Source organism: Archocentrus centrarchus, chromosome 13 (assembly GCF_007364275.1).
Source record: "Archocentrus centrarchus isolate MPI-CPG fArcCen1 chromosome 13, fArcCen1, whole genome shotgun sequence".
Lineage (NCBI taxonomy): Eukaryota > Metazoa > Chordata > Actinopteri > Cichliformes > Cichlidae > Archocentrus > Archocentrus centrarchus.
This window is the reverse complement of record NC_044358.1, coordinates 30,135,615-30,158,246: the sequence shown is the minus strand read 5'-3', so window position 1 is coordinate 30,158,246 and position 22,632 is coordinate 30,135,615. Positions and strand designations below refer to the sequence as shown.

The 22,632-nt window shown below is 39.2% G+C and overlaps 1 protein-coding gene across 2 annotated transcripts in view; it reads right to left on the bottom strand.

The window, feature by feature from the left end:
* pdgfd (platelet derived growth factor d) overlaps nucleotides 1-13,583 on the bottom strand; it is a 63,415-nt gene extending 49,832 nt beyond the window's left edge. For both annotated transcript variants that reach the window (XM_030744644.1, XM_030744645.1), the window contains exon 1: nucleotides 13,028-13,583. In XM_030744644.1, coding sequence (XP_030600504.1) covers nucleotides 13,028-13,145 — 118 coding nt within the window. In that variant the 5' untranslated portion in view covers nucleotides 13,146-13,583. The remainder of the gene's footprint in view (nucleotides 1-13,027) is intronic.
* Between the last annotated feature and the right edge of the window lie 9,049 nt (nucleotides 13,584-22,632).

Below are 22,632 nucleotides of genomic sequence, written 5' to 3'. Positions count from 1 at the left end.
CCAAGATGTGATTAAAGCACAGATTTTAGGCTTTAATTTAAGAGGTTTAACAAAAGTATATTGTATTTACTGTTTAGGAATTACACACATTTTTATACACAAATGGTTCCAAATTGAAAAGTAACTGGACAACTGACTGCAAAGCAGTATCATGGTCAGGTGAGGCCTTTTCCCTAAATATTTCTTGACAAATTAAGAACATAAAAGGACTTCATTCCTAGTGTTGATCTTGTATTAGGTAGCTTTTTGCTGGAATTCTTAATATGAGGCCCAAAGAAATGTCAGTGCAAATGAAGCCATCATTAGGCTTAAAAATCAAAATAACCCTATCAGAGAGATAGCAAACACTTTAGAAGTGGCCAAACCAACAATCTGGTACAATTTTTAAAAAGAAGGAATATACCAACTCAGCAACACCAAAAGGCCCGAAAGACCACAGAAGACACCTAAAGTGGATGATTGCAGAATTCATTCTTTGGTTAAGAACTCTTGAGGAGGTAGGAGTGTCAAGAGATGCCCTCAATAATATAAATACACAGGGTTTACAGCAAGGAGCAAACTTCTGGTTACAAAAAAAAGTGAGAGGTGAAACCAAGATGAACTTGTACCAGCTATCATAGGGCGAGAGGCAGGGTACACCCTGTACACCAGCCTGTCGCAGGGCTAACACATGGCCCGGGCCATTAAAACCCAGACCTTCTCGCTGTGAGGCAGCAGTGCTAACCATCACACCACCTGAGTTTATATTTAAGTTCATGGAATAAACATTTCATTCATTTATGTATCTTTACTGTGGCATCAAATTGAGTGTCAAGAACTGTGTAATTATACTGATATTGGTACTGACTACTAAATTTCTGTGACTGTGACACCACTAATGGTTAGTATCCACTACAATACTATTTATGCACTTGATGTAACTATTCTATATAATTTAGCATTTCATGGCTGTGTTCACAACTGACTGACTTCTTAGTTTTAGTACAATATTTTCAGTCTTTGATTTTGAAATAATCCAAAAGAGATCCAAAACAATTATATCTTAATTTTGAATCCTGTGTGTAACATTACTAATTAAGTAATCTGACCAAAGCGTGAGCCATTTTTTAAGAAGTACTCCCATGAGGTTAAATGGGCTAAAAAACAAACAATCATGGGCTGAACCCTACAGAGCCATAAGGTCAAACTTACCTTCAATGTAGCTCAGCAGGAAATCATTTTGACTTTGTGGTAGATGCAAAATTGGTTCAGTTATTCTTGTGCCACACTGAGGATGTTAACAGCTTTTGGTTTTATGCACTTATTTTCCCTGCAGCGTGATATAGTTGAACAGCTTTCCAACTCAAATCTAAATAACTGCCAAATAGCTGCAAGACAGATTCTATTAATTTCACTCTCAGTCCCCTCAGAGAGCATGTTTCAATGTACCACCTTGCACCAAGGGACATCAATGTAATTAACACACCTGCTGCAACTACAACTATAGTGGCATTGATAATTATAGTTAATTTGTTTGTGTAAATAGGAAGTCGAAGCTGTTCTGACAGCTCGTGGAAGTCAGGCACCTTAAGTAGGCATTTTCTGTTTTTATTTATTTATTTTACTGTTTTTAACACTTTCACCCAAAGACTCACTTTTTTCACTCTGTAAGCTACGTACAAGTAGTCTTCACTTTTTGATACATTATAAGTTACATTTGAGCTGAAATGCTGCTTTGCAGCTGAGTAGTTTTAGGGAAAATGAAGGGATATCAATTGAGATAAGTAAATAACAATTTTACAAGCCAGAAGGTATTATTGGACTCAACCACCATATTAACACAAATGCAATCCTCCTCTCTTGTATCTTTAGCACACTCATACAAACAGATCAGCAGTTCTCACATGCATTTACTGTTGACTCGCATTAGCATTGTTTGTGAAGGACCGGGGCAGAGTCAACGCTGCGAGAGAAGCTCAGTATGCAGCTAATCTACTGCCTTCAAAGTACACACTCCCTTTTCTTCACACTGTGTTTTCTCCCTATTATTATTCTTCATTCTTATTCATCTGTGGTTCTCTGAGGTTGAGGGGGTGCTGTGAATCTCTATTCAGAGACTCCCCCCCTCCCTCTCTCTTTCCAAACTTTTGTCTCCTCCTATCCTCTTCTTATCCCTCAATCTCATGTTTATCTCACATCCACTGCTTATTCAGCACAACCCTCTCCCACTCATACTTCTTCTCTGTGATGCCATCCACTCTATATCACTCTTTTCACACCTCTACAGTCTCTCTTCATATCCATCACTCTGTTTCTGTTGTCTCAAGTTATCCCTCTTACTTTCACAAGCTCTTTCTTTCATCTGCTTGTCAGCTGTTTTTTGTAAGACATTGGCAGAATGCAGCATCTCGCTCCTCCCTTTCTTTAGTTCTCCCTCTTTGTTTCACCCCGCTCAACCTCCTGTCTGCTACAGTATACAGTTATAAATTCCTACTTAGTTAGCTTCCCACTTTTTCCAGTTCTATTAATTTCTTCCCCTCTCTCATCCTTGCTCTCTGCCATACCCTCCAAAAACTCAGATTTCCTTTCTTGCAACCGTCATTCTCTTTATCTTCTTTAACCTTCATTCTCTTTTAAATCTTTTGTTCTGTTCCATCCACTAGTCCAATCACTTTTTGTTTCTATGCACCTTCCACCTCCTTCTTTCCCTCCTCTGTTATTTGAACCCTGTTATTTGGCACTCAGATGGCTCAGCTGCCAAGACTGACACTCTACAAGGACTAAACATCTGTCTCCCTTTCTCTCTATCTCACTCTCTAATTCTCCTCTACTGAGTCCCCAACTCAGCTCATTTTCAAAAGTGCTTTGCTGGCTTGTAAATTCAGTTATTATAGCTAAGGAAGACAATACACATCAGCAGAGATAAATGATTCTGCACAACTCATAACAAGCTTGCATTAACAAGCGAAGCTTCAGTAATCAACGTCTCCACACTGTATAGACTGCAAAATACTATAAAGTTTTCTACTACAATATTTTTGCATTATCCCACTTTTGGCATGACCACACATTAGAGTTTTTTATTCTCCTGTAATGTTTGCAGCTCACTTTAGCAGGGGGAACAATAAATATGAAGGCAGTTTCCCCCTCATGTGTATCATTTGGGTGGATACGATATTAGGAAACCGTTTCAATGTAAGACAGTCAAATGCGTCACAATGCAAATATCCAAATGGTAATGTAATTTATGCACACTACCAGTCAAAAGTTTGGACACAGTCACCCACTCATATGAATAGGTGACTGTGTACTTTGGTAATTCCTATGTGAGAAAAAACAGGTCATTTTCTTAAAAGCACCTTTCTTTTTTAAATTATAATTTAACCAGGAAGTTCCTTAAGATCAAAATGTGTTTTCCGAGTGAGATCTGGCTAGGAAAGGACACCATTACGAGGTTACTAAAATTATGGAATCAACTGCACATTAATACAAATACCCAATCACATGGCAGCAAATAAACAAACTCAAGGCGACCTGCTAATGCATCAGAACGGAGAAGTAAGGTGCTTTAAGTGACTTTGAACATAGCCTGGTTGTTGGTGCCACACAAGCTGGTCTGGGTATCTCAAAAACTGTTGATCTACTGAGATTTCCCCACACAGCCATTTGAAGGGTTAACAAAGAATGGTCCAAAAAAAATATCCAGTGAGTGGAAGCTGTCTGGGTGAAAATGCCACATCGATGCCAGAGGTCAGAGGTGAATGGTCAGACTAATTCGAACTGCTAGGAAGGCAACAGCAACTCAAATAACCTCGTTACAGCCAAGGTATGCAGAAGAATACACAACATGTGGAACCTTGAAGCTGATGGGCTACTGCAACAAAGACCAAACCGGGGGCCACTCCTGTCAGCTAAGAACAGGAAACTAAGGCTACAATTCACACAGGTTCACCAAAATTGGACAAGAGAAGTTTGAAAAAGCTATTGCCTGGTCTGATGAATCTTGATTTCTGCTGCAATGTTCAGACAGTAGGATCAGAATTGGGTATAAACAACATGAAATCATGGAGCCATCCTGCCTTGCATCAATGTTCAGGCTGCTGGTGGTGGTGGTGGTATATTTTCTTGGCACACTTGGGCACCTTAGTACCGACTGAGGATCGTTTAAATGCCACAGTCTACTAGAGTATTGTTGCTGACTTTACTGCACTGAGATGGCCTCCACAGTCAAAAGATCTCAATCCAATAGAGCAACTTTGGGATGTGGTAGAACAGAGATTTGGATCATGTATGTGCAGCTGACAAATCAGCAGCAACTACATGATGCTATCATTTCAATATAGACAAAAATCTCTGAGGAATGGTTCCAACTCGTTGCTGAATCCATGTCACAAGCAATGAAGGCATTTCTGAAGGCAAAAGGAGGTCCGACCCAGTACCTAATAAGCTGCCCTGTAAGTATAATATGAGCAAATGTAGGACTAAATTCATTAGCTGTATATTCACAGCTAGCAAAAGGGATGTCTCCTGACTCCTGCATCTAGTACTCTCGCCTAAACCAACAACTGATGCTGTCTTCTTTTGTGTGCAACAGTTGAGAAAATGTGTGCAACTGTGTACAGGGGTTCTCCAAACACTGTACTAAGTTCATGTATAAGAAACATAAAGAAAAATGATCATTTTAGAAAAATAAAGGGAAAATTAAAATGTTTAAGCTCGGTAGAAGTGCAAATGCAACACAGCTATTTCATCGGATTCCATTAGATTATAAACATGTTCCTAATAATGTAAGGGAAAGAAATATTTACTACAAAACTTTCCTCATCACTAATTTTTTTGTGATGATGCTTTTCTAAATTGGTCTGGAACCTCTATAACCACATTTCTGTAAGATGATTTGGTCATGGTTAATTCTCCTTTAAATCACGAATCTGCAGTTCTTGGATTCTCACATCGCTGTGCCTAATGGAGCATATTAGATACTGTTGTTTTGTTTGCTTGTTTTGTTTATCTGTAAACTTATAATAATATTGTAAAATTCATTGTTGTTTATTTAATGGAACAGGTGAAAGGACAATATTTATTTTGCATTACTATGACCATTGTTAATTTTAATGTAGGTTTTTTTTTTTTAATCAAATCCTAAGATCAGATAATCTGCTGATGTTTGGAACTGGTTCTTGATCCCGCCCCCTCCCTCTTCAGAAATAGCTTATCTTTCCCTCTTCTATCAGTTCTGCTTACCTTCATCTTCTCTGTCCGTTTGGCTCGCAATTGGTCTCACTATATATCTTTGGAAGCTGACAGGGCAGAAAAGTAGAAGGACAGGTCTTTTAACTTGGCATATCTCTTTCTACACACCTTTTCCCTGTTCTCCTCCTCTGTGCCCTCTAAGCTTCCTTTCAAACTTCCACTTCTCTCCCACTGGCCTCTCCGCCTCCTAAAATATGAGCACCACATCGTGCATGAGTCTACACCTAGTTCCACTCTATTTCCAAGCCATAATTTCACCTTTTGCCCCCCACCCCCTCGTAACACAAACAGCACACACTCCTCTTCCACCACACTGTTCAACTGGTCACCACCCTATTTTTTTCTGTGCAGGGGAGGAAAAGACCATCTGCCAAACATTTAGAGGTGGGGTAACTTTGGCTCATGAGGCAAAGTGGGTGTATGTGCTGGATGAAAAGTGTTTACTGGGGGATTCCCTTGAAAGGGAGATCCTGTAATTGTGTTTGAATCAGCCTGGGTGGGCGGTTGGGGAGTAGCTTCATGTTGGGTGTCCTGAATCTGACTCATGAATTCCAAATAACCTCAGTCATAGTCCTCCCTCCTGTCACCCCTGTGTATAATATAGTCACACAGAAACATTTGGAACCCATTTACATCCTGTTATTATTCAGTTCGTCAAGGCTTGTGTGATATAATAAGATGGTGTGACTGGGTTCATGGGCATTAGGCATTGGACAAACTATTGATAAAGCAATATATATAATATTGGATTTCTCTCAACATACATTATTGACAAACTGCTTCCCAGAGAGATATCGTAATGTAACACATAATACAGAATCACTGTATTTTGTATTTTATGATAATGAAGCATGTGCGTAAGTTCAAAAAAAAAAGATCTGTATTCACTCGTTCGCCTGCTTGCCTGGGTTTCAGACTTCTGGTGTACTCTTTACATCACTTCCACTTTCTCATGCTGTTGAACTTAGCACTGACATCATTACTCTAGTCCACTCAGGTGTTGTGTTGTCAGGTGATGCTCAAGAAGGTCAAGTACAAACTTTGGATCTCGACTTTTAAGCCAACATGAAGGAAAAGAGTCCTTAAAGTTGTCCAGGAAATGGAAAATTGAATACACAGTTCCACAAGAATATAAACACTTGGAAAAGCTATATAGAGGATATAAAGGTGAAATTGGTTAGTCAAACATGAATCTCTACCTTGAACTATTCTTCAAAGGGTTTCCATTAGTGTATTGCAAGTCTGGTGGTGCATGGATGAAATAGACTGTTTTGATTAGTGGATGATTGTGCCACTTTGTGTTGCTGGTCACAATGAATTCTAAAAAACATTGAAAGCCCGCAGGACATCACAATTCCTGATAATGCAAACATATTTTTTGTGAGGACATTATCTGTACCAGTAGCTATGTGAATTACAGTTCAGCGTGTGGCTTTTTGCTTATTTCTCGCAATCTGTGCCCCTTTTTTCAGTAGGCAAGTAAATAAAGGTCATTCAGGTGCATCCACAGTGTCTGATAGAATATCTGTGGGTTTACAAACCACATTTGACTAAATGTGTTATCCTTTTGCAGGTGTCTCTGTTTTGTCTTAGCACGCCGGTGTGCATGTCTGTGACACTGTTTGTCACATTGTATTTGCCTACAGAGCCAACGGGGTGAAATAGCTTTTGATTAAAAACAGCTGAAACAGATGGGTGAAGACTGGGAGATAGAGACAGACATGAGAAAGGGAGAGATTGAAAGAGGAGGATCTGGAGAGATGAAGTGATATGTAGTGAGGCACAGACTGATAAGACGGCACCGAGAGGATGGCAAAAGATAAGAATTATTGGAAGAAAGAGGAGAGGAAATCAGAAGGATTTGCCAAGACTCTTAATAAAAAAAAAAATATTGTGCTCACTACTAGGAATATAAGTTATCATCTCTGTCCAGCAAAGTCAGCAGATGCACTCAATGACTAAATGATGGTTTCACAACAAAAACACCGAAACCTTTTTGCTAGTTGTTAAGAATTGGTTTTCATTGGGATTAACTGCGATCACGGTTACTCTCTAAAGTGTAACTCCAAGTGTGTGTGGTGCATGAGAGCATGCATGCTCATGGCTCAAACATAGTTGTACTTTGGTCCTATACAGAGCCTACGCACAGCTTTCTACAGTCGTCTACATGTTGCAATTCTTTACTGTCACCAGGTGGCAATGTCACAAACAACCAGTCTGTGGGCTATTCATGCTTGCTCTTCCGCCAGCTGCAGAGAGGACTGACATTATAACATGCAAAGAGCTGAAGTGACTGTTAAAAACAAGGAAACGTGTCCATCCTAGCCACTGTCTGTGTTTTTCAGGGGTTTTTTTTCTTCTTTTCTGATGTACTGTGTTATCTACGCTGAGCTGGGACCCGCTGGTTTTTCAGAGGACTGCACACAAACATGTCTGTGTAGGTTGCATACCTACGTAGGTTGCAAGGGCAAATACCTCTGAAACTGGACACAAGTGTGGTACCATAAACCCCCCTGAATATGGGATATGCTTTCAAATTCAGTTTCTGTGCATGTTTTAGTTTTGCATAACTTCCATAATCCTGAAGCAAACAGTTAAAGGAAGATAGTGCTCTTATATCTCTGAAGAATTTCACGTTACCTCATTCTCAAAAAGTTGCACATCTGCCTTAGACCTCAGTATGCTAAACACATTTGTGTGCATTCAGATTAGCCCAGCTTCACGATAAAATTAAATATTACAAGGACAGATCTTAATATACTATATGGATAAAAATTAATTAAAAATGAATATTTTAGCATTTCCAGTACAGCTGATGTCAGCAGTTTTTAATTTACATAAAAAATGCAGTACAGGCTATGATAGGAGGAAGGCTCCTTACATGATTCCATCAGGAGTTGTTGATGTTATATTAACTAGATTAATATTTCACCAAATATCCATCTTATATTTCTGTTTTCCCCATATATATATATATATATATATATATATATATATATATATATATATATATATATATATATATATATATATATATATATATGCACACACACACACCATGCAGCCTTGGTCAAACCAAGTATGATGTCAGAGATCACAGGAGAATGGCCAGACTGCTTTGAGCTGATAGGAAGGCAACAATACCTCAAATAACCACTTGTTACAACCAAGGTAGCAGCAGAAAGAATAGCAGATGGGATACTGAAACATAAGGCCACAGCCACAGACCACATTTTCACAGGCTCAGCAAAATTTTTGCCTAGTCTGAAGAGTCTCGATTTCTGCTGCAACATTCAGATGGTATGAAAGCATGGATTCACGATGCCTTGTATCCTGGGTTCATCATACCACTGGTTGCAGTATAATGTTCTGGGGAATATTTTCGTGCCACACTTTGGGGCCCTTAGTACCAACTGAGTATTATTTTAACACCACAGCCTGCCTGAGTTTTGTTGCTGATCATCTCCATCCCTTTATGACCACAGTGTACCCATCTTCTGATGGCTGCTTCCAGCAGGATAACACACCATATTACAAAGTTCAAATCATCTCAAACTGGTTTCTTGACTATGAGTTCACTGGTAGAATGGGAAATTCTCATTATGAATGTGCAGCTGACAAATCTGCAGCAACTGTGTGATGCTGTCATGTCAACATGGACTAAAATCTCTGATGGATGTTTCCAGCACCTTGTTGAATCTATGCCAAGAAGAATTAAGGCAGCTATGATGATAGCGTGGGTTTTTGCATGCAACATGATTTTCTAATACATTCTGAAAACCTGAGGATATCATTTCGCTGAGATGAATACTGAATTCACTCAGATAGTATTGAGTTATGCTTCTCTTAAAAGCCAGTGTAGGGCAGTCACACTTAACATCAATTTCTAAATATTTCACTGCACAGTGTGCTGCATATTAACACGTTTCCCTAAATTGCTATTGGTATAATAATTATCTAGAACAACAATTAGAGCAGCTATCATAATATAAGCAGTCTGGGAAACATCTGTGATATTTTATGATGTTTTTGATGGTAGTGGCTGAGCATGTGTGTATGTTTGTGCTTGTGTATTAGTTTTTATCGTATTTGGGTCATCTGGTCTTTTCAGTGGAGATGACAAATTGCTCTGAGCAGAAAGGCCAAATAGTGTTTACTTTGTTGTATGTGTTTACATGTGTATTTTTGTGTTTCCTTTTCTACAAAAAGGCGCTGTCTCCCTGGCTTACCCCCACCCTCCCATCTCCACACCACCCAAACCCCTTTAATGCGCACGTAGACTCACTTCAATAGCAGGCAAAAAGAATGAGAAAAATGCTGAACAAATACAGGAGAGGAAAACCTTGGGGGGAATTCCTTGAAATAAGCTAAGGCATTCCGTCAGAACATTTACACACAAATACACACACGAGCACATTCGCAATGGTTAATGGATAAAAGAAAACTGGGGAGGCCCTATCAGCTTTAGGTTCACTCCTGCACATAGAAACAACTCTAATCAGTTCCAGTCAATCAAATAACAGAGCCAAGCTCTCATATTCCACATAAGCCATCTGTTTTGGCAAAAACTAGATACAAACACACAAGTAAAGATAACTTCTCAGCAGTGTATTATTTTAAGACTATGCAATGGATTAAAGAGCTGTTAAATCTAAGCATCTAACAATGAGTGTGACTCAACAGCTGCTTCAATTCCACGTGACTGTGATTTCACTTTGAAACATCACTCTGATTTAGTATTATCACAAAATATAAAAGGTTTGACAACTGTGTCAGGAGGCTCTCTTATCAAATGGCTGACCTCATCTTATTTAGTGTGAGTGTGTAAAAAGAGTTACCCTTTCATCTCTAAAACTCTTGTGACTTAGACTGATTAAACACTGTTGTTTTAATGACTTTTGCAAACTCTAATGCCACACTGAATTTATTTCAATAATCTGTTGATAAACAGATATAAATGTAATGTTTAATAGGACTGCCAAATATGTCACTCTGGGGATGAGGGGGATGACTCACCCATCACTGGGGGTGAGGTCACTGAAGTGGTTAAACAATTCCTTGGTGGCAGGGCCCCTGAAGAGGACAACATTCCTGAGTTCCTAAAGGCTCTGGATATTGTAGGACTGTCTTGGTAGAAAAGCCCATCTTTAAGAATGGGGACCAGAAAGTGTTCTCCAACTATTGGGAGACTGCACTCCACAGCCTCCTTAGGAAGGTTTATGCTGGGGTGCTGGAAAGGAGAGTATGTTAGTCGAACCTTGGATTCAAGAGGAACAATGTGGTTTTCGTCCTGTTCGCTGGATCAGCTCTTTATCCTCTCAAGGATAGTCAAGTGTGCGTAGGAGTTTGCCCATCCAATCTACATGTGCTTTTTGGACCTGGGATGAGTCAGGGACAAGTTGTTGCCCCAAGTGGAGGAGTTTAAGTATCTCGGGATAGAGAGCAGTATAATGACAGATGGATTGGGGCTGCGACTGCAGTGATGCAGATGCCGCACTGGTTCATTGTGGTAAAGAGGGAGCTGAGCATAAAAGCATAGCTTTCAATCTACATCTGTACCGTCACCCATGGTCACGAGCTTTGGGTAGTGACCGAAAGAACAAGGATATATGCAGCAGAAATGAGCTTCCTCTGAAGGGTGGCTGGCCTGTCCTTTAGAAATAGGGTGAGGAGTGCAGCCATCCAGGAGGGATGAAGGAAGCCAGTTCAGGTGGTTCGGGCATCTGACTAGGATGCCTCCAGGGCACCTCTTGGGTGAGGTGTTCCGGGCATGTCCTACTGGGAGGATGCCCAGGGGCAGACCCAGGACACGCTGGAAAGAGTATGTCTCAGCTGGCCTGGGAATGCCTCAGCATTCCCCCCGCATAAGCTGGAGGAGTTGGTTGGAGAGAGGGAGGTCTAGGCTTCTCTGCTAAGGCTGCTGCTCCCAGCGACCTGGCCCCGAATAAGCGGGAAAAAAATGGATGGAAGGACAAAATATAAATGATTTCCTTAACATTTGTTGTGTGTACTTATTTATGAGTCCTTATTGAGGTAATATGACAGTGTAATTTAAAAATAATCTTGTTTTATTCTCATAGTAAGCCGTGGTTTACATGTTTACACTCTGCCCAACTCATATCAGCTGGTTCTTGTGTTTGTGGTGTTTCAACAGGAAAGGGGCAGAGTGCCAAACTAGGCAACGTCAACACTGATAACATGTCTGAAGGGTGTTTCTCCCACATCTTCTTTACTTTTAAAATTTCCATTTATCAACTGTTGTAAATGTCCATACTGATATATCAGAAAATAACTAATATTGGCCAATATACAGTATCTATTGGGCTCTAATAACTTCATGACACACACAGTTCTTAACAAAAATGCATAAAAGCTCAACACAAACAAGAGAAACTGTTTGGAGCCTTGATAGAAATTGCTGTAATAAAGGTCATAAAGGTCAAATATTGTTATTAAATACTGACTTTGGTATCAGAGTATCTGGCAAACTAAAAGAGTAGAATAGCTGTGTTTACAACTGTAGTCTCAGACAGACTTCAGTAACATGAAACACGAAAACAATAGCAACTGCCAAGACAGATATTCAACAGAGCTATGATGCAGCACTGAAAAAAGAAAAACAAAGTTGGAACAAGTATTAAAAGTTCATATTTCAACAGTATTTTAAAAACTTACTCTAGTAACACTGCCTTCTTCTGATCTTTGCAACTAATACTGTTTTCTTTTCATCCTGCTGCTACTTTGATGCAACTGTTGTCTTTTTACAGTACCAACTTTTAATTTTTAACAAGCCATTTCTTTATCATTTACTGCTTTTCTTCCTCTGCCTCATAATGCTCCTACAGCACAGTAATGGCTACTGTGATGTGCTACATTATTAAGCGTAAATACATGCATTTATCTAACAGGGTGACAGTGAAACATCCTTCAGGTGGATGCTGCACCCTTGGGTTCAAATGATAAAACTCTGACACTGATGTGGTTAGATTCAAAATGTGGTTAAATTTGCAGACAGGTTTGGCTGAGGTGACTCATAAAATGGTAAACCACAAAAACACCCAGCAAATAAACAATTCATAATAATAATAATAAACTTCACACAGTTTAATGGGTCTTAGGGTATATAATGTGTCAGACCTTAATTCATGGCTTACTTCTCCATGCAACCTTTTGTTTTCTACAGCCACACAGGAGAGTTTGGTCAAACAGGTCTCAGGGGCAGCCATCCCAGTTAGAACCTAATACAGAGGTATTTTCATGCTTTCCAGCCAAAAGCAATGCTGCAGCTGTTTGGGTGCAACACTCAAAGGTACTTCACCATGACTTTACCCTCAGGCACAAGAGCAAAGTAAGCATGGCACATATCCAGAAACTTTTACAGCCACAAGCCTCTGAGAATCTGAAGACTTAAGCTTAAATTATTTAGAGATGGACGGTAATTGTGTTACAAAAGGCTTTCATCATCCAGTTGGGTGAGGTGGTGCCTGTTCTTTATTTCATTGTCAAAAATCAGGGAAAAAAATGGAACACTGCTATACAGCGAAATTTCGCTGTTTGTCCACAGCTTCTTTTGCACTTACTTTAGATCACTTAACTTTCACCAGTGTGTCCAAGTTTTCTCTCATAACAGACAAGTCAGTCATTTGCGCGCACACACACGCACACAGCCTACCACAAAACGAGCAGTCAGTGCACCTAAATGACTGTTTATCACTTAATTATTTGAGCCTATTAACGACATTAAAGCTACATCGATGTTAAAGCTAAAGGAGGAAAAAAAAAAAACGCATCTCACCGTCTCTTCTGTTGTTGCCCCTCATCACTCTGGCCGTAGAGACCTGAGCCCTCACAACTCCGGTTATAGTTCCCAAAATTACAACCATCCACATGTGGAAAAACACCGGTCCTGTCATGGTGCTAGAAATGATACGTTAAAACGAACAGCAGTAATATTTTGTAAATGTCCTCTTCACCGTCTTGTGGCTCAAGGGAAAGATGATGTACTTTAAAGTTGTCTAAAGCTGTCCATTAACATTTCCAATAACTTTGAGGTTTGAATCTTTCTCTCCTTTACCCGTAAACTGGAGTCACTTGTTGCTTCCAGCGCATGAAGCCTGACGCACTCGAGGTCCCGTCTTGTGCCAAAGTGCCAAAATCTGGAAGTCTTTGCCTTCTTTTAAAAGTTATGCGCGCACAGACGTACCAAGTGCAAAACTCAGGTGGAGGATAATATAGCTACGCTCACGGTCAGAGGGGCGAGTGTAGGCGCCGAACTTCTTATCACTGTGAAACCAAAAATTCTGTTCTGTCACTGAGAAATATCCCGCATAGTTCTCCAGTTTCTAACGCATCTGCACTATGAAAGTTAGGGCGTCAGACCAAATGAGTGGCGCGTGCGCACGGCGTGTGAGCGTCTAGACTGCTGTGGGTCTGTGGGTGAGATGCTTAGGTGTTAGGTTAGAGTGGATATCTATCTATGGTTTGTATTGTAATGAAGTACTTTACATTACTGTTCGAACACACTTTGCAAAGTAGAACGAGGAAGTGCAGAGAGGCGACAGAGGAAACTTTTTTTTTTTTTTTTTTTTGGGAAATCCATAGGAAATGGTGCAGGGGGGGGGGGGGGGTCGCCAGTAACACGAAGGGAAACGTGCCATGAACTAACTCAGGATCGGGAATTTGCTTGCCTTAGCTCTTCAGTATTTGAACTATACTGGCAAACTATACTTGGCTAAAAGCAAGCAGTCACAGCAAATGACAGCATTGCTGTCCTCACTGAGCGTAAGTTTTCTTCATCTGGTCACTCTTATTTAAAATGAGCAGATGCAACCCAAGATAACAGAGTATACAGTACGTGATAAATCTGCAAATAAACTATTACATGAACTATTATGCAATATAATATGAGTGTGTTTCTGACTGGACTAATTCCCACTCACTTTTTTTTTTTTTAATCACTTCTTCCACTCCGTGGTCACACAAGTATCGTTAACAAGTCTTGTTTGCTTTCCTTTTTAATTATATTTTTTGCCCCATGTTCGTGTGCATAATCACATCAAATTCTCTGAGTTTAGACTTTATGGGATGAACCCGCCAACTTCAGGTTTCTGCTGACTCAGCGCAAAGCCTTCCCATTACGGAGCAATTGGCTAATGACTAATGCAGCACCTCTAAAACTTGGAACCACTTAGGGAATTATATAGGTTATTAATTGAGAGAGAAATTTAATTAAAATTAAAAGCTATTAGACTACCCTGCTGAGCTTCAAAGGCATATGCACCCTGGGAGGGAATTTGTAAGTACTGTACACATAGAGATCAGTGGTTGGCACACATGTATCATGCACCATGTATATGGACACACACACATACACGCACAGAGAAGAAACCTTCTTACAGCATTAACCTGCCAAGAATGTAGTAACAAGGGAATTGTTATTGGATCTTAAAAGTAAACACTAATTTCACATATGGAGAAAATAACATCACATTCACAGCTGAGACCAACTACAGTAGCCATGTTGATGCAACTGAATTACCATCAATTTTACATTAAGGATATTCTGTGTCACTGGTTTCAATGTAGACTATGAACATTAGCAGATTGAAATGCAGATAGGATTTTTTCACTCACATCTTCAGTGTTTTCTACTTTTGGCATGTTTGTGTCTGTGTCAGCGTAAACAAACTTTTTTTTTTTTTTTTTTTTTTTTTCCTAAAGCAGCCACACATTGCATGGACGTTTTGCAACACTAATGTCTAATTGTGTGTCTTTGTTTATGGGTGAAGTGGGCTTTCCTCCTAATCTGTTGGTTTAATCCTCAGCGCTGTCAGGCCTCTTGTAACTTTGGAAGTTACCTTGAGCAAAGCTCTGCATAGTTCTGAGCCTGGTGAAGCAACACTGTGGCCTCAAAGTCTGAATATTGATCTTGATAATCCAGAGTATGTGTAGATTTCACTCTTGGTTTGCCAGGATGTCTTTAGCACCTTCATAATAATCTCATTCTGTGCCTAATCAAATGTTAGCAAAGTATAACTGGGCTCAGAGATCTATGACTTGTGATTATAACACTTCTAAAATTAAGATATTTTAAGGAATATTTTGGAACAGAATTAAAAAGATTTGCATGTCAGACTCATTTTAAGAATTTGCTACCTTTCTATTAACTATTTTCCAAAACAAAATCACAGAGCCACAATATATTTAAGGGTAGAATTATCACACAGTTCCTCTGTAGATTAAGACTGCGCTTCTGTCTCTTCATGTAATCCCAGACTGATTTGATGATGTTTGGAATGGGGTCCTGCAGGGGCCAAAATGTCTGTTGTAGTTCTTTGTGAATATGGCTAGATGATTGGGGTTGTTGTCAGAATGAGGGGACTGATCAGATGGCTCCCTGAAGACACTACAGAGAAGATTTTAAACATATAAAGTGCCTAAAACTTGTGTGCAGCACTGTATAAACTGGTAGCACTTTACTATACTCACTGAGAACTCAAAGCACGTCTAAACTCCAAGCCACATTCACCCATTCACATACCACTTTATTCTATGCACTTGTCTATTCTGTACAATTTTTTTAAATCTATAACCCCCACACAGATGTATGCATTGAGAAGCATTTAAGGTTCAGCACATGTTGACCGGAGGAGCCGGGGATTGATCCACCAACCTTCTGAGTGGTAGATGATCCATTCTGCTCAGAGGGCAACAGCCACCCCTGGCTGTATCTATGTAAATATGTACCATCAACTATGTGCTCCAATTCTACACCTACCAAGCTGCAGTTAATAAAGTTGATGACAATGCTGTTTTCACTTGTACATCTCTGATAATCCAAGGTTTTAAGATATAGTCATGCCAATCACAAATACCTTGACTGTCAAGAGTTGTGAGAAACTAGTTGATTGAGGAAAATCTTTAACTACAAAGGTACTATTCACTTCTTTCTCTTGCAGGCACACGCCCACGCTTAAAAGTTATTATACAGTTTCTGGTTTTGGGCCAGTCAGGCTAGGGTTACTGAGAGATCGGTGCGGTCTTGATGACATATCCATGAATGTCTGTTTTTGTGAGTGTGCATGCGTCTGTGTGTTTCTGTGTGAGAGAGAGAGACTGAGAGAGATTGCACATCTCTATGTGTTTGTTGCCTAATTATAACAATACTCATGATATAAATAAAAGACCTTATGATTTGGGGCCAGCTCCAAATGGCCCCAAATCATATAAGTAACAAAAAAAGAGAAAGAAGGAATGGAATGGAAATTCAGAAAAGGATGAAAAGAAAACAAAGCGATAAAGAGTGGAACAAAAAGAGTTTATGTTACATTTGAGAATGAAACACCAATGCTGGAATTCAAATGAGGTCAGACTGTACTTTATTAAGGCTGAAAGAAATGAAGATTAACTTGACATAGAGTTTCTTCAGTCAGATAGTTTTTAGGTTATACGTGTATTCAATGTTAAGTCTCAAAATGTGTCAGTCTCCCAGTTTTTGTAAAGACCAGACACACAAAAAAGTGTATTTGTTCTCACTCTGGGCTGTATTTTCCTGAGAGGAGTGGAAAGACAATTGTAGGAAGGAAAGAAACAAAAAAAAATCGCTCTATTAGTGGTTGAGTGCCTCCAGGAAAGTATCGCCCTATATGTTGATTGCAATTGCTTGTTCTTAGCTGCTTGTATTAATGCACAATTCTGTGGATTCTATTTGATTCTATGGTGCATGTGAGCTTGCATAAACAGTCAAAGCTTCGTTATATTTTTGTGAAAAATCTCTCATTAAAATGATCTTAATACTCAACAAAAAACTGGTGTTTGAAAAAGTTTTAAACTACAAGTCTGCATGTCAAAATGTGCAAAATAAAAATCTTATCTTAACTGATTAATCAAAATCTCTGCAGACACACTGCATCGGATTAATAGCCACGACACCACAGGTCAAAGGGTAATAGGGCAAGGAACACTGTTCTCTTTAGCTTTTCTCTGCTTTCTTCTTTCTCGCTGGCTCATCCTCTGCTCACCTTCTCATCCTTCCATCTTTTGGCTTAGCATTAGATGAAGGGGGATTAGTTTTAGTAGATGGACATGTGCCCAGTGTTTTAGTGTGGAATGTGTGTGTGCATGTGTGCGTGTGTGTGTGTGTGTGTGTGCGCGCGCACTAGCACATGGGCAACTTGTGTGTACTGATCAGCCTGATCAGCCTTGGAGCCATGACATAAAACCTGAAGCAACCTTTACTCATTAACCTGTACAAGTCAAAATGTAGTAAGTGAAGCGAGTTTCAGATTGGGCAGTCCAAGTGAAAAGACAACACTTTGCAGAAGTAGCATTTTCAGCATGCTGGAACAATTTACCTGCTTTAATACATTTAAATTTATCTTCGTGTGTGAGTTTAGAATATATTGGCCACATAGAAGTAGATTATGTTGAACAGCTCTTCTTAGATATTTCTATATTTTCTGATATTTATTTTTCTGTAATGAATATTTACTTATAAGTAATGTAAAGTTAATCAATTATAACCAAAGCAGTTATTATCTTAGCCTTCAATGGAAGACCTTTGCCAAAGCTCGGCATAAAGCTTGGGGTTATTATTTGACACTAAAATCATTCATCGTAGGCTGAAGTATCACTTTAAGCTTTCTAATTCTGTTTTCCATTTAGATATGAGTTAATTCTCCATTAGTTTAATTACTTAGAAAAACAAAACAAAAATGCTCAGAAGTGGGTCTAGCTACCAGTGGTCTATAGTCCCTCATCAGAACAAAGCAACATATTGTCTTTTTTGTGTTGTTTTTATTTCCTGTACATAAAAAATGTGTATGTTCAGGTCAGAGCGGCAGATTCCTCCAGGTTCCCACAGTAGGCTGTCTTTCTTGGCTGCCCTCTGAGAATCTCTTAATGAGCTCAACACTCTGTGTTTGTATGAAGACACAAGTGCGTGCTTACCCATGTAGGTGTTTGTGTGTGTCGCAATGTGAGCAATGAGGCATGCACTTCCTGGTTTTTTGTGCTGTGCTTGCACCGTGTGGGTGTGTAGGCAGGGAGAGAGGTGAGTGCCTGTCTGTGGAGTGCGTTGATATGAATGCCTAATTGAGTGTGTGCGTGATCGTGACTGCATGTTTGTGTGTTTTCTTGCAGACGTGTGTGGACCATATTGCGTTCCATTTCCAGTTTTCAGTAATTAGAGATTCTGTATTTCTGGTGTGAGTTATGGCATCTGTATCTACTGCAAGGAGAACCTGTGTCTGTCATGTGTAACAAGAGCACACAAACCAGTCACAGTCACTCACACACACACACACACACACACACACACACACACACACACACACACACACACACACACACACACACACACACACATTGTTGATTGATTACCTTTTTTCCCGCCATTAATTTGAAGTATTATTTAGTAAAAAATGTTTGCTGTAATTAAAACATAGAATTTATTCTACCTTTCACATTGTTGTTATTATTATTTGATTTTTTTTAGTTTCAGTATAGAAGACTGAGGAAAAAAACAGTTAAAGTGAAACAGATTTGGAGCAAAACATGGACAGCCATTAAGAACCAACAGGGATCCAGTCTGTGAACTTGCTTTCTCCTAGTTTCCCACTAATATTTTTGTTTCCTATCACTGATGAATATACACCTTAAATACTGTTCAAACACAGTGGTCACTTTTCTCGATAAAAGCAACTACAGCTTGTGAGAAAGCACAAAGCCAGCTATGCTATCCCCCTAACTGGAATTATGACCTCTCCAAGCCTTGCTGGTTGTTTGATAACTGGAATGTCCTCTACTACACTGATGCATGTCTGAATTCAATGAACAACTGGCGGCGTCTCTGTTGAAAGACATAAATCCTCTCAGGAGCATCTTGGTGCAGCATGATTTGTGGACACTGGAAGCCCAGTGGGAAAATTGATTCCCAAAGGGAGAGGGAAGTGATAAGTGTCACATTTCTGCTGGAGTTGGAATTCACTGTCAGTGTCACCATGGTGCATCAAGTGAGTGCAGTGAGATCCTTGGTCTTATTTTTTGAAATGCACAAAATTTTTGTCAGTAATTTTACTGTTGACATATGTCACTGACTTACAGAATTATACCATTGACTACAAGGGTGAGATTATTTGCATGGTGTCTCAGAATATGAAGGCTGATATTATTATCTGTCTAGGTGCCAGTAAGTTTAAAGAGGAAAGCAAACGTGTAGTGTACAGGTTATAAAGCATAAATTAAAGAGGATGAATCACTAGTCCTTGTGCAACTCACATCAGTCTTGCACTTAATGACTGTGTTAAGAAAACTTCCTAGAAGTTGCTTGTTTAGGCAGACTTAAGTTCAGGGTGTGGAGGAAAAAGTGTGGATCATCCAGTTCTGGTTTATGTGTCTGCATGGATTTCCCACTGCTTATCCACAAGAGGTGGACGTATTCAGTGCCAATTTGTTTCCTCGTCTGATGAAGCAAAGATTTCACAAAACCTACAAAGGAAGAAAACATTTTCTTTGAACTTTTAAGATTGGGTATTGATTGTGTGTTGGACTCGGCTTGCTTTGTCTGTGTGCCCTTTTATTTTGCTGTGAAATGCTTTTATTTAAAGTCCGACCCCTTCAACAATAGTTGGATAAGCAGGAATTTGAAGGATGTGTTGAAACACATTTTTGTCAAGCAGTTCAAACTAAAACTTTTAGTGTAGTGTTATATCAATAAGCATCACTAAATTTTGTGTATTAACAGGCTCTAGTTACAACAGTGTGTTTTTTTGGGTTTGACCCATAAGTCACAAAATTATTATTTAATAATGGCAGTTTTGTTTTTTGTGGCTGCAGTTACTGTATATGCAAGTTATGCATATTTGTATATTTTGTTTAGGTCTGTCTGTTATCTGACACAAGGCAACACAAGGCAACAAGGCAAAGGGGGGATTGCGAGGATATCGATTGTCTAATTTTCTCTGCTCCACTGGCACAATTCTCTTGCCTACAATTTACAAAACAACACACATACAATATACACACTGTATATAAAGCCAACAAGCAGACATTAAGTGCACATATCCACACTCAAAGATATACACACTTATATGAAAATGCATACACACATGTATGACATACACAAGTTATTTCGGAATCTCTCGAGTACAAATACACACCTTCAGCATGAATACAAGAATAGTAGGGTTTAACAGGCATTGGACATTGGACCAGTGCACACAAAAACCCACCATACATATACAAGCACTTAGAGCACATGCTTGTTTCATACTGGAGTCAAACAGATGCACATACAGTGCCAATGAATGTACAATACCAGTCAAAAGTTTGGACACACTCATCCATTCATATGAATAGGTGAGTGTGTCCAAACTTTTGACTGGTAATGTATTCATACCCCCCCCCCCCCCCCCCCCCCACACACACACACACACACACACACACATACACACACTATACACAACAAATGATTAGTGTACATATTGCTTCCCGACACAGCTGATAAGGCTCAATTGCCTTAGTTCGTATTATCAAGCACACAACAGAGTCATAAAATGTGAAATTAAATCCTTTACAGTCATTACATGATTTAAACGAAAACACAAAAATAAACAATTTATTTACTGCCTAAGCATTAAATACCGGAATGTCACACATGCACAATTCATCCACAAGAATCTAGATACAATTAATGTTGACTTAAAAAGTATAACCTTATAAACCCTGTTCACTCGGCGAATAAAGCTGAAGTTGAGTTTAATCCTGTTCTTGAGTCCTGCATTTTGGGTCCATCTCCTGCCTGCCACACAGCTGACCGACGGCAGTACTGTAGTTACTTAAACTATATTGCCAAAAGTATTCACTCACCCATCCAAATCATTGAATTCAGGTGTTCCAATCACTTCCATGGCCACAGGTGTATAAAACCAAGCGCCTAGGCATGCAGACTGCTATTACAAACATTTGTGAAAGAATGGGTCGCTCTCAGGAGCTCAGTGAATTCCAGCGTGGAAGCGTGATAGGGTGCCACCTGTGCAGCAAAAAAAAAATTTTATACTTCTAAATGAATCTCTGTTAAGTTTTCTGTTAAGCATGATATTCTGGTAGAATAGAACGTTAATATTATCTCAGCATATGATTTTTAGCCATTAGACAGAAGATGATGGAAAACCCACAGAAGATGTCTGGAATGGCTGTATGGTCCCCTATTTAGTAATAAAGCAAATACCAGTACACTTTAGTACACTTTTTGGTAACCTTTTGTTTGCCTTTTGAGTTTTATTACATATTTTTCTCTTATGGGTTTCTGTCTAGCCATTTAAACTGATTCATGAGGAATCCATAGGTTATTACCCTGAGAATGTCCTTTTTGTGCACTAAACATTAAAATTTGAAGCAAAGAATGCATTCTAAGCTTTACTAAAAAGTGGCTCCACTTATCCAGGGCACAGTTTTGATGAAGTAGTTTCTCTTTGTCTTGATAGATAATCTAATATTCAAATAACCTCATTCAGATGGCACATTATTTAATTCATATGCATTGCTTTACTGAAGTTTCAGGTTAAATTCTAGTTATGTTGGCAAAACATAGATTAATGCCAGTAATTTTGCATGCCATGCAAAAGTAAACTTTGATAAGATTTTGTTTCATTAAATGTGTCTTTTAATTTGGTAGATCTATCACCAGTTACAAAGTGCACACACTGAATAATCTGAGAGTCTGACTACATTTATTAAGAACATTATGAAACAGGACCATACGTGTGTTTACAGGATATTATTTCACTGTAAATCCATCAGTTGGCTTTATTTACCCACATCTCTTCCTCTGTTCATGTCTTTGTGCAATTTAGTTTATGTGTGCATGTGGGGAACACCTTAGGAATGGGTGGACATGTATTTAACTTGCTAAAATATGCTGAATTTGTCAAATCTGTAAGATATTTTTATGCAGCCACAGTATCCTAAGATCTGCATTTTGGGGGGCTCCTCTGTGTGATCATGTTGGGGACAGTGCTGTGGGGGCTTCCAGGGTTGTGTTTCTTGTTCCCTGCAGAAGAAATAGGAGTCAGAAATGTCAAGTAGCCTCAAATGGCCCATTAATCCCCGTGCTTGGCTGGTGGTGGTCTGCAGAGGTATTTACTCTGCTACGTGACAGGATAGCCTGATCCTCAAGCACACAGCTGCATAGTTAAGGCAAGGACATCCATTCAGACTACAGCATTCATCCATGCACTCTAATTATTCTTAAAATATTCATGGATATTTTTCTTTCATTTTTGGGGTTTCAGTGGAAACAGGTCTGTGGCCTATTTTGGCTTTAGTGATAATTTTGTCAAACTTTGTTCATTCAGGGTACCTCTTTTTTAAACAGTGCCCTATTTCACATTCATACACACT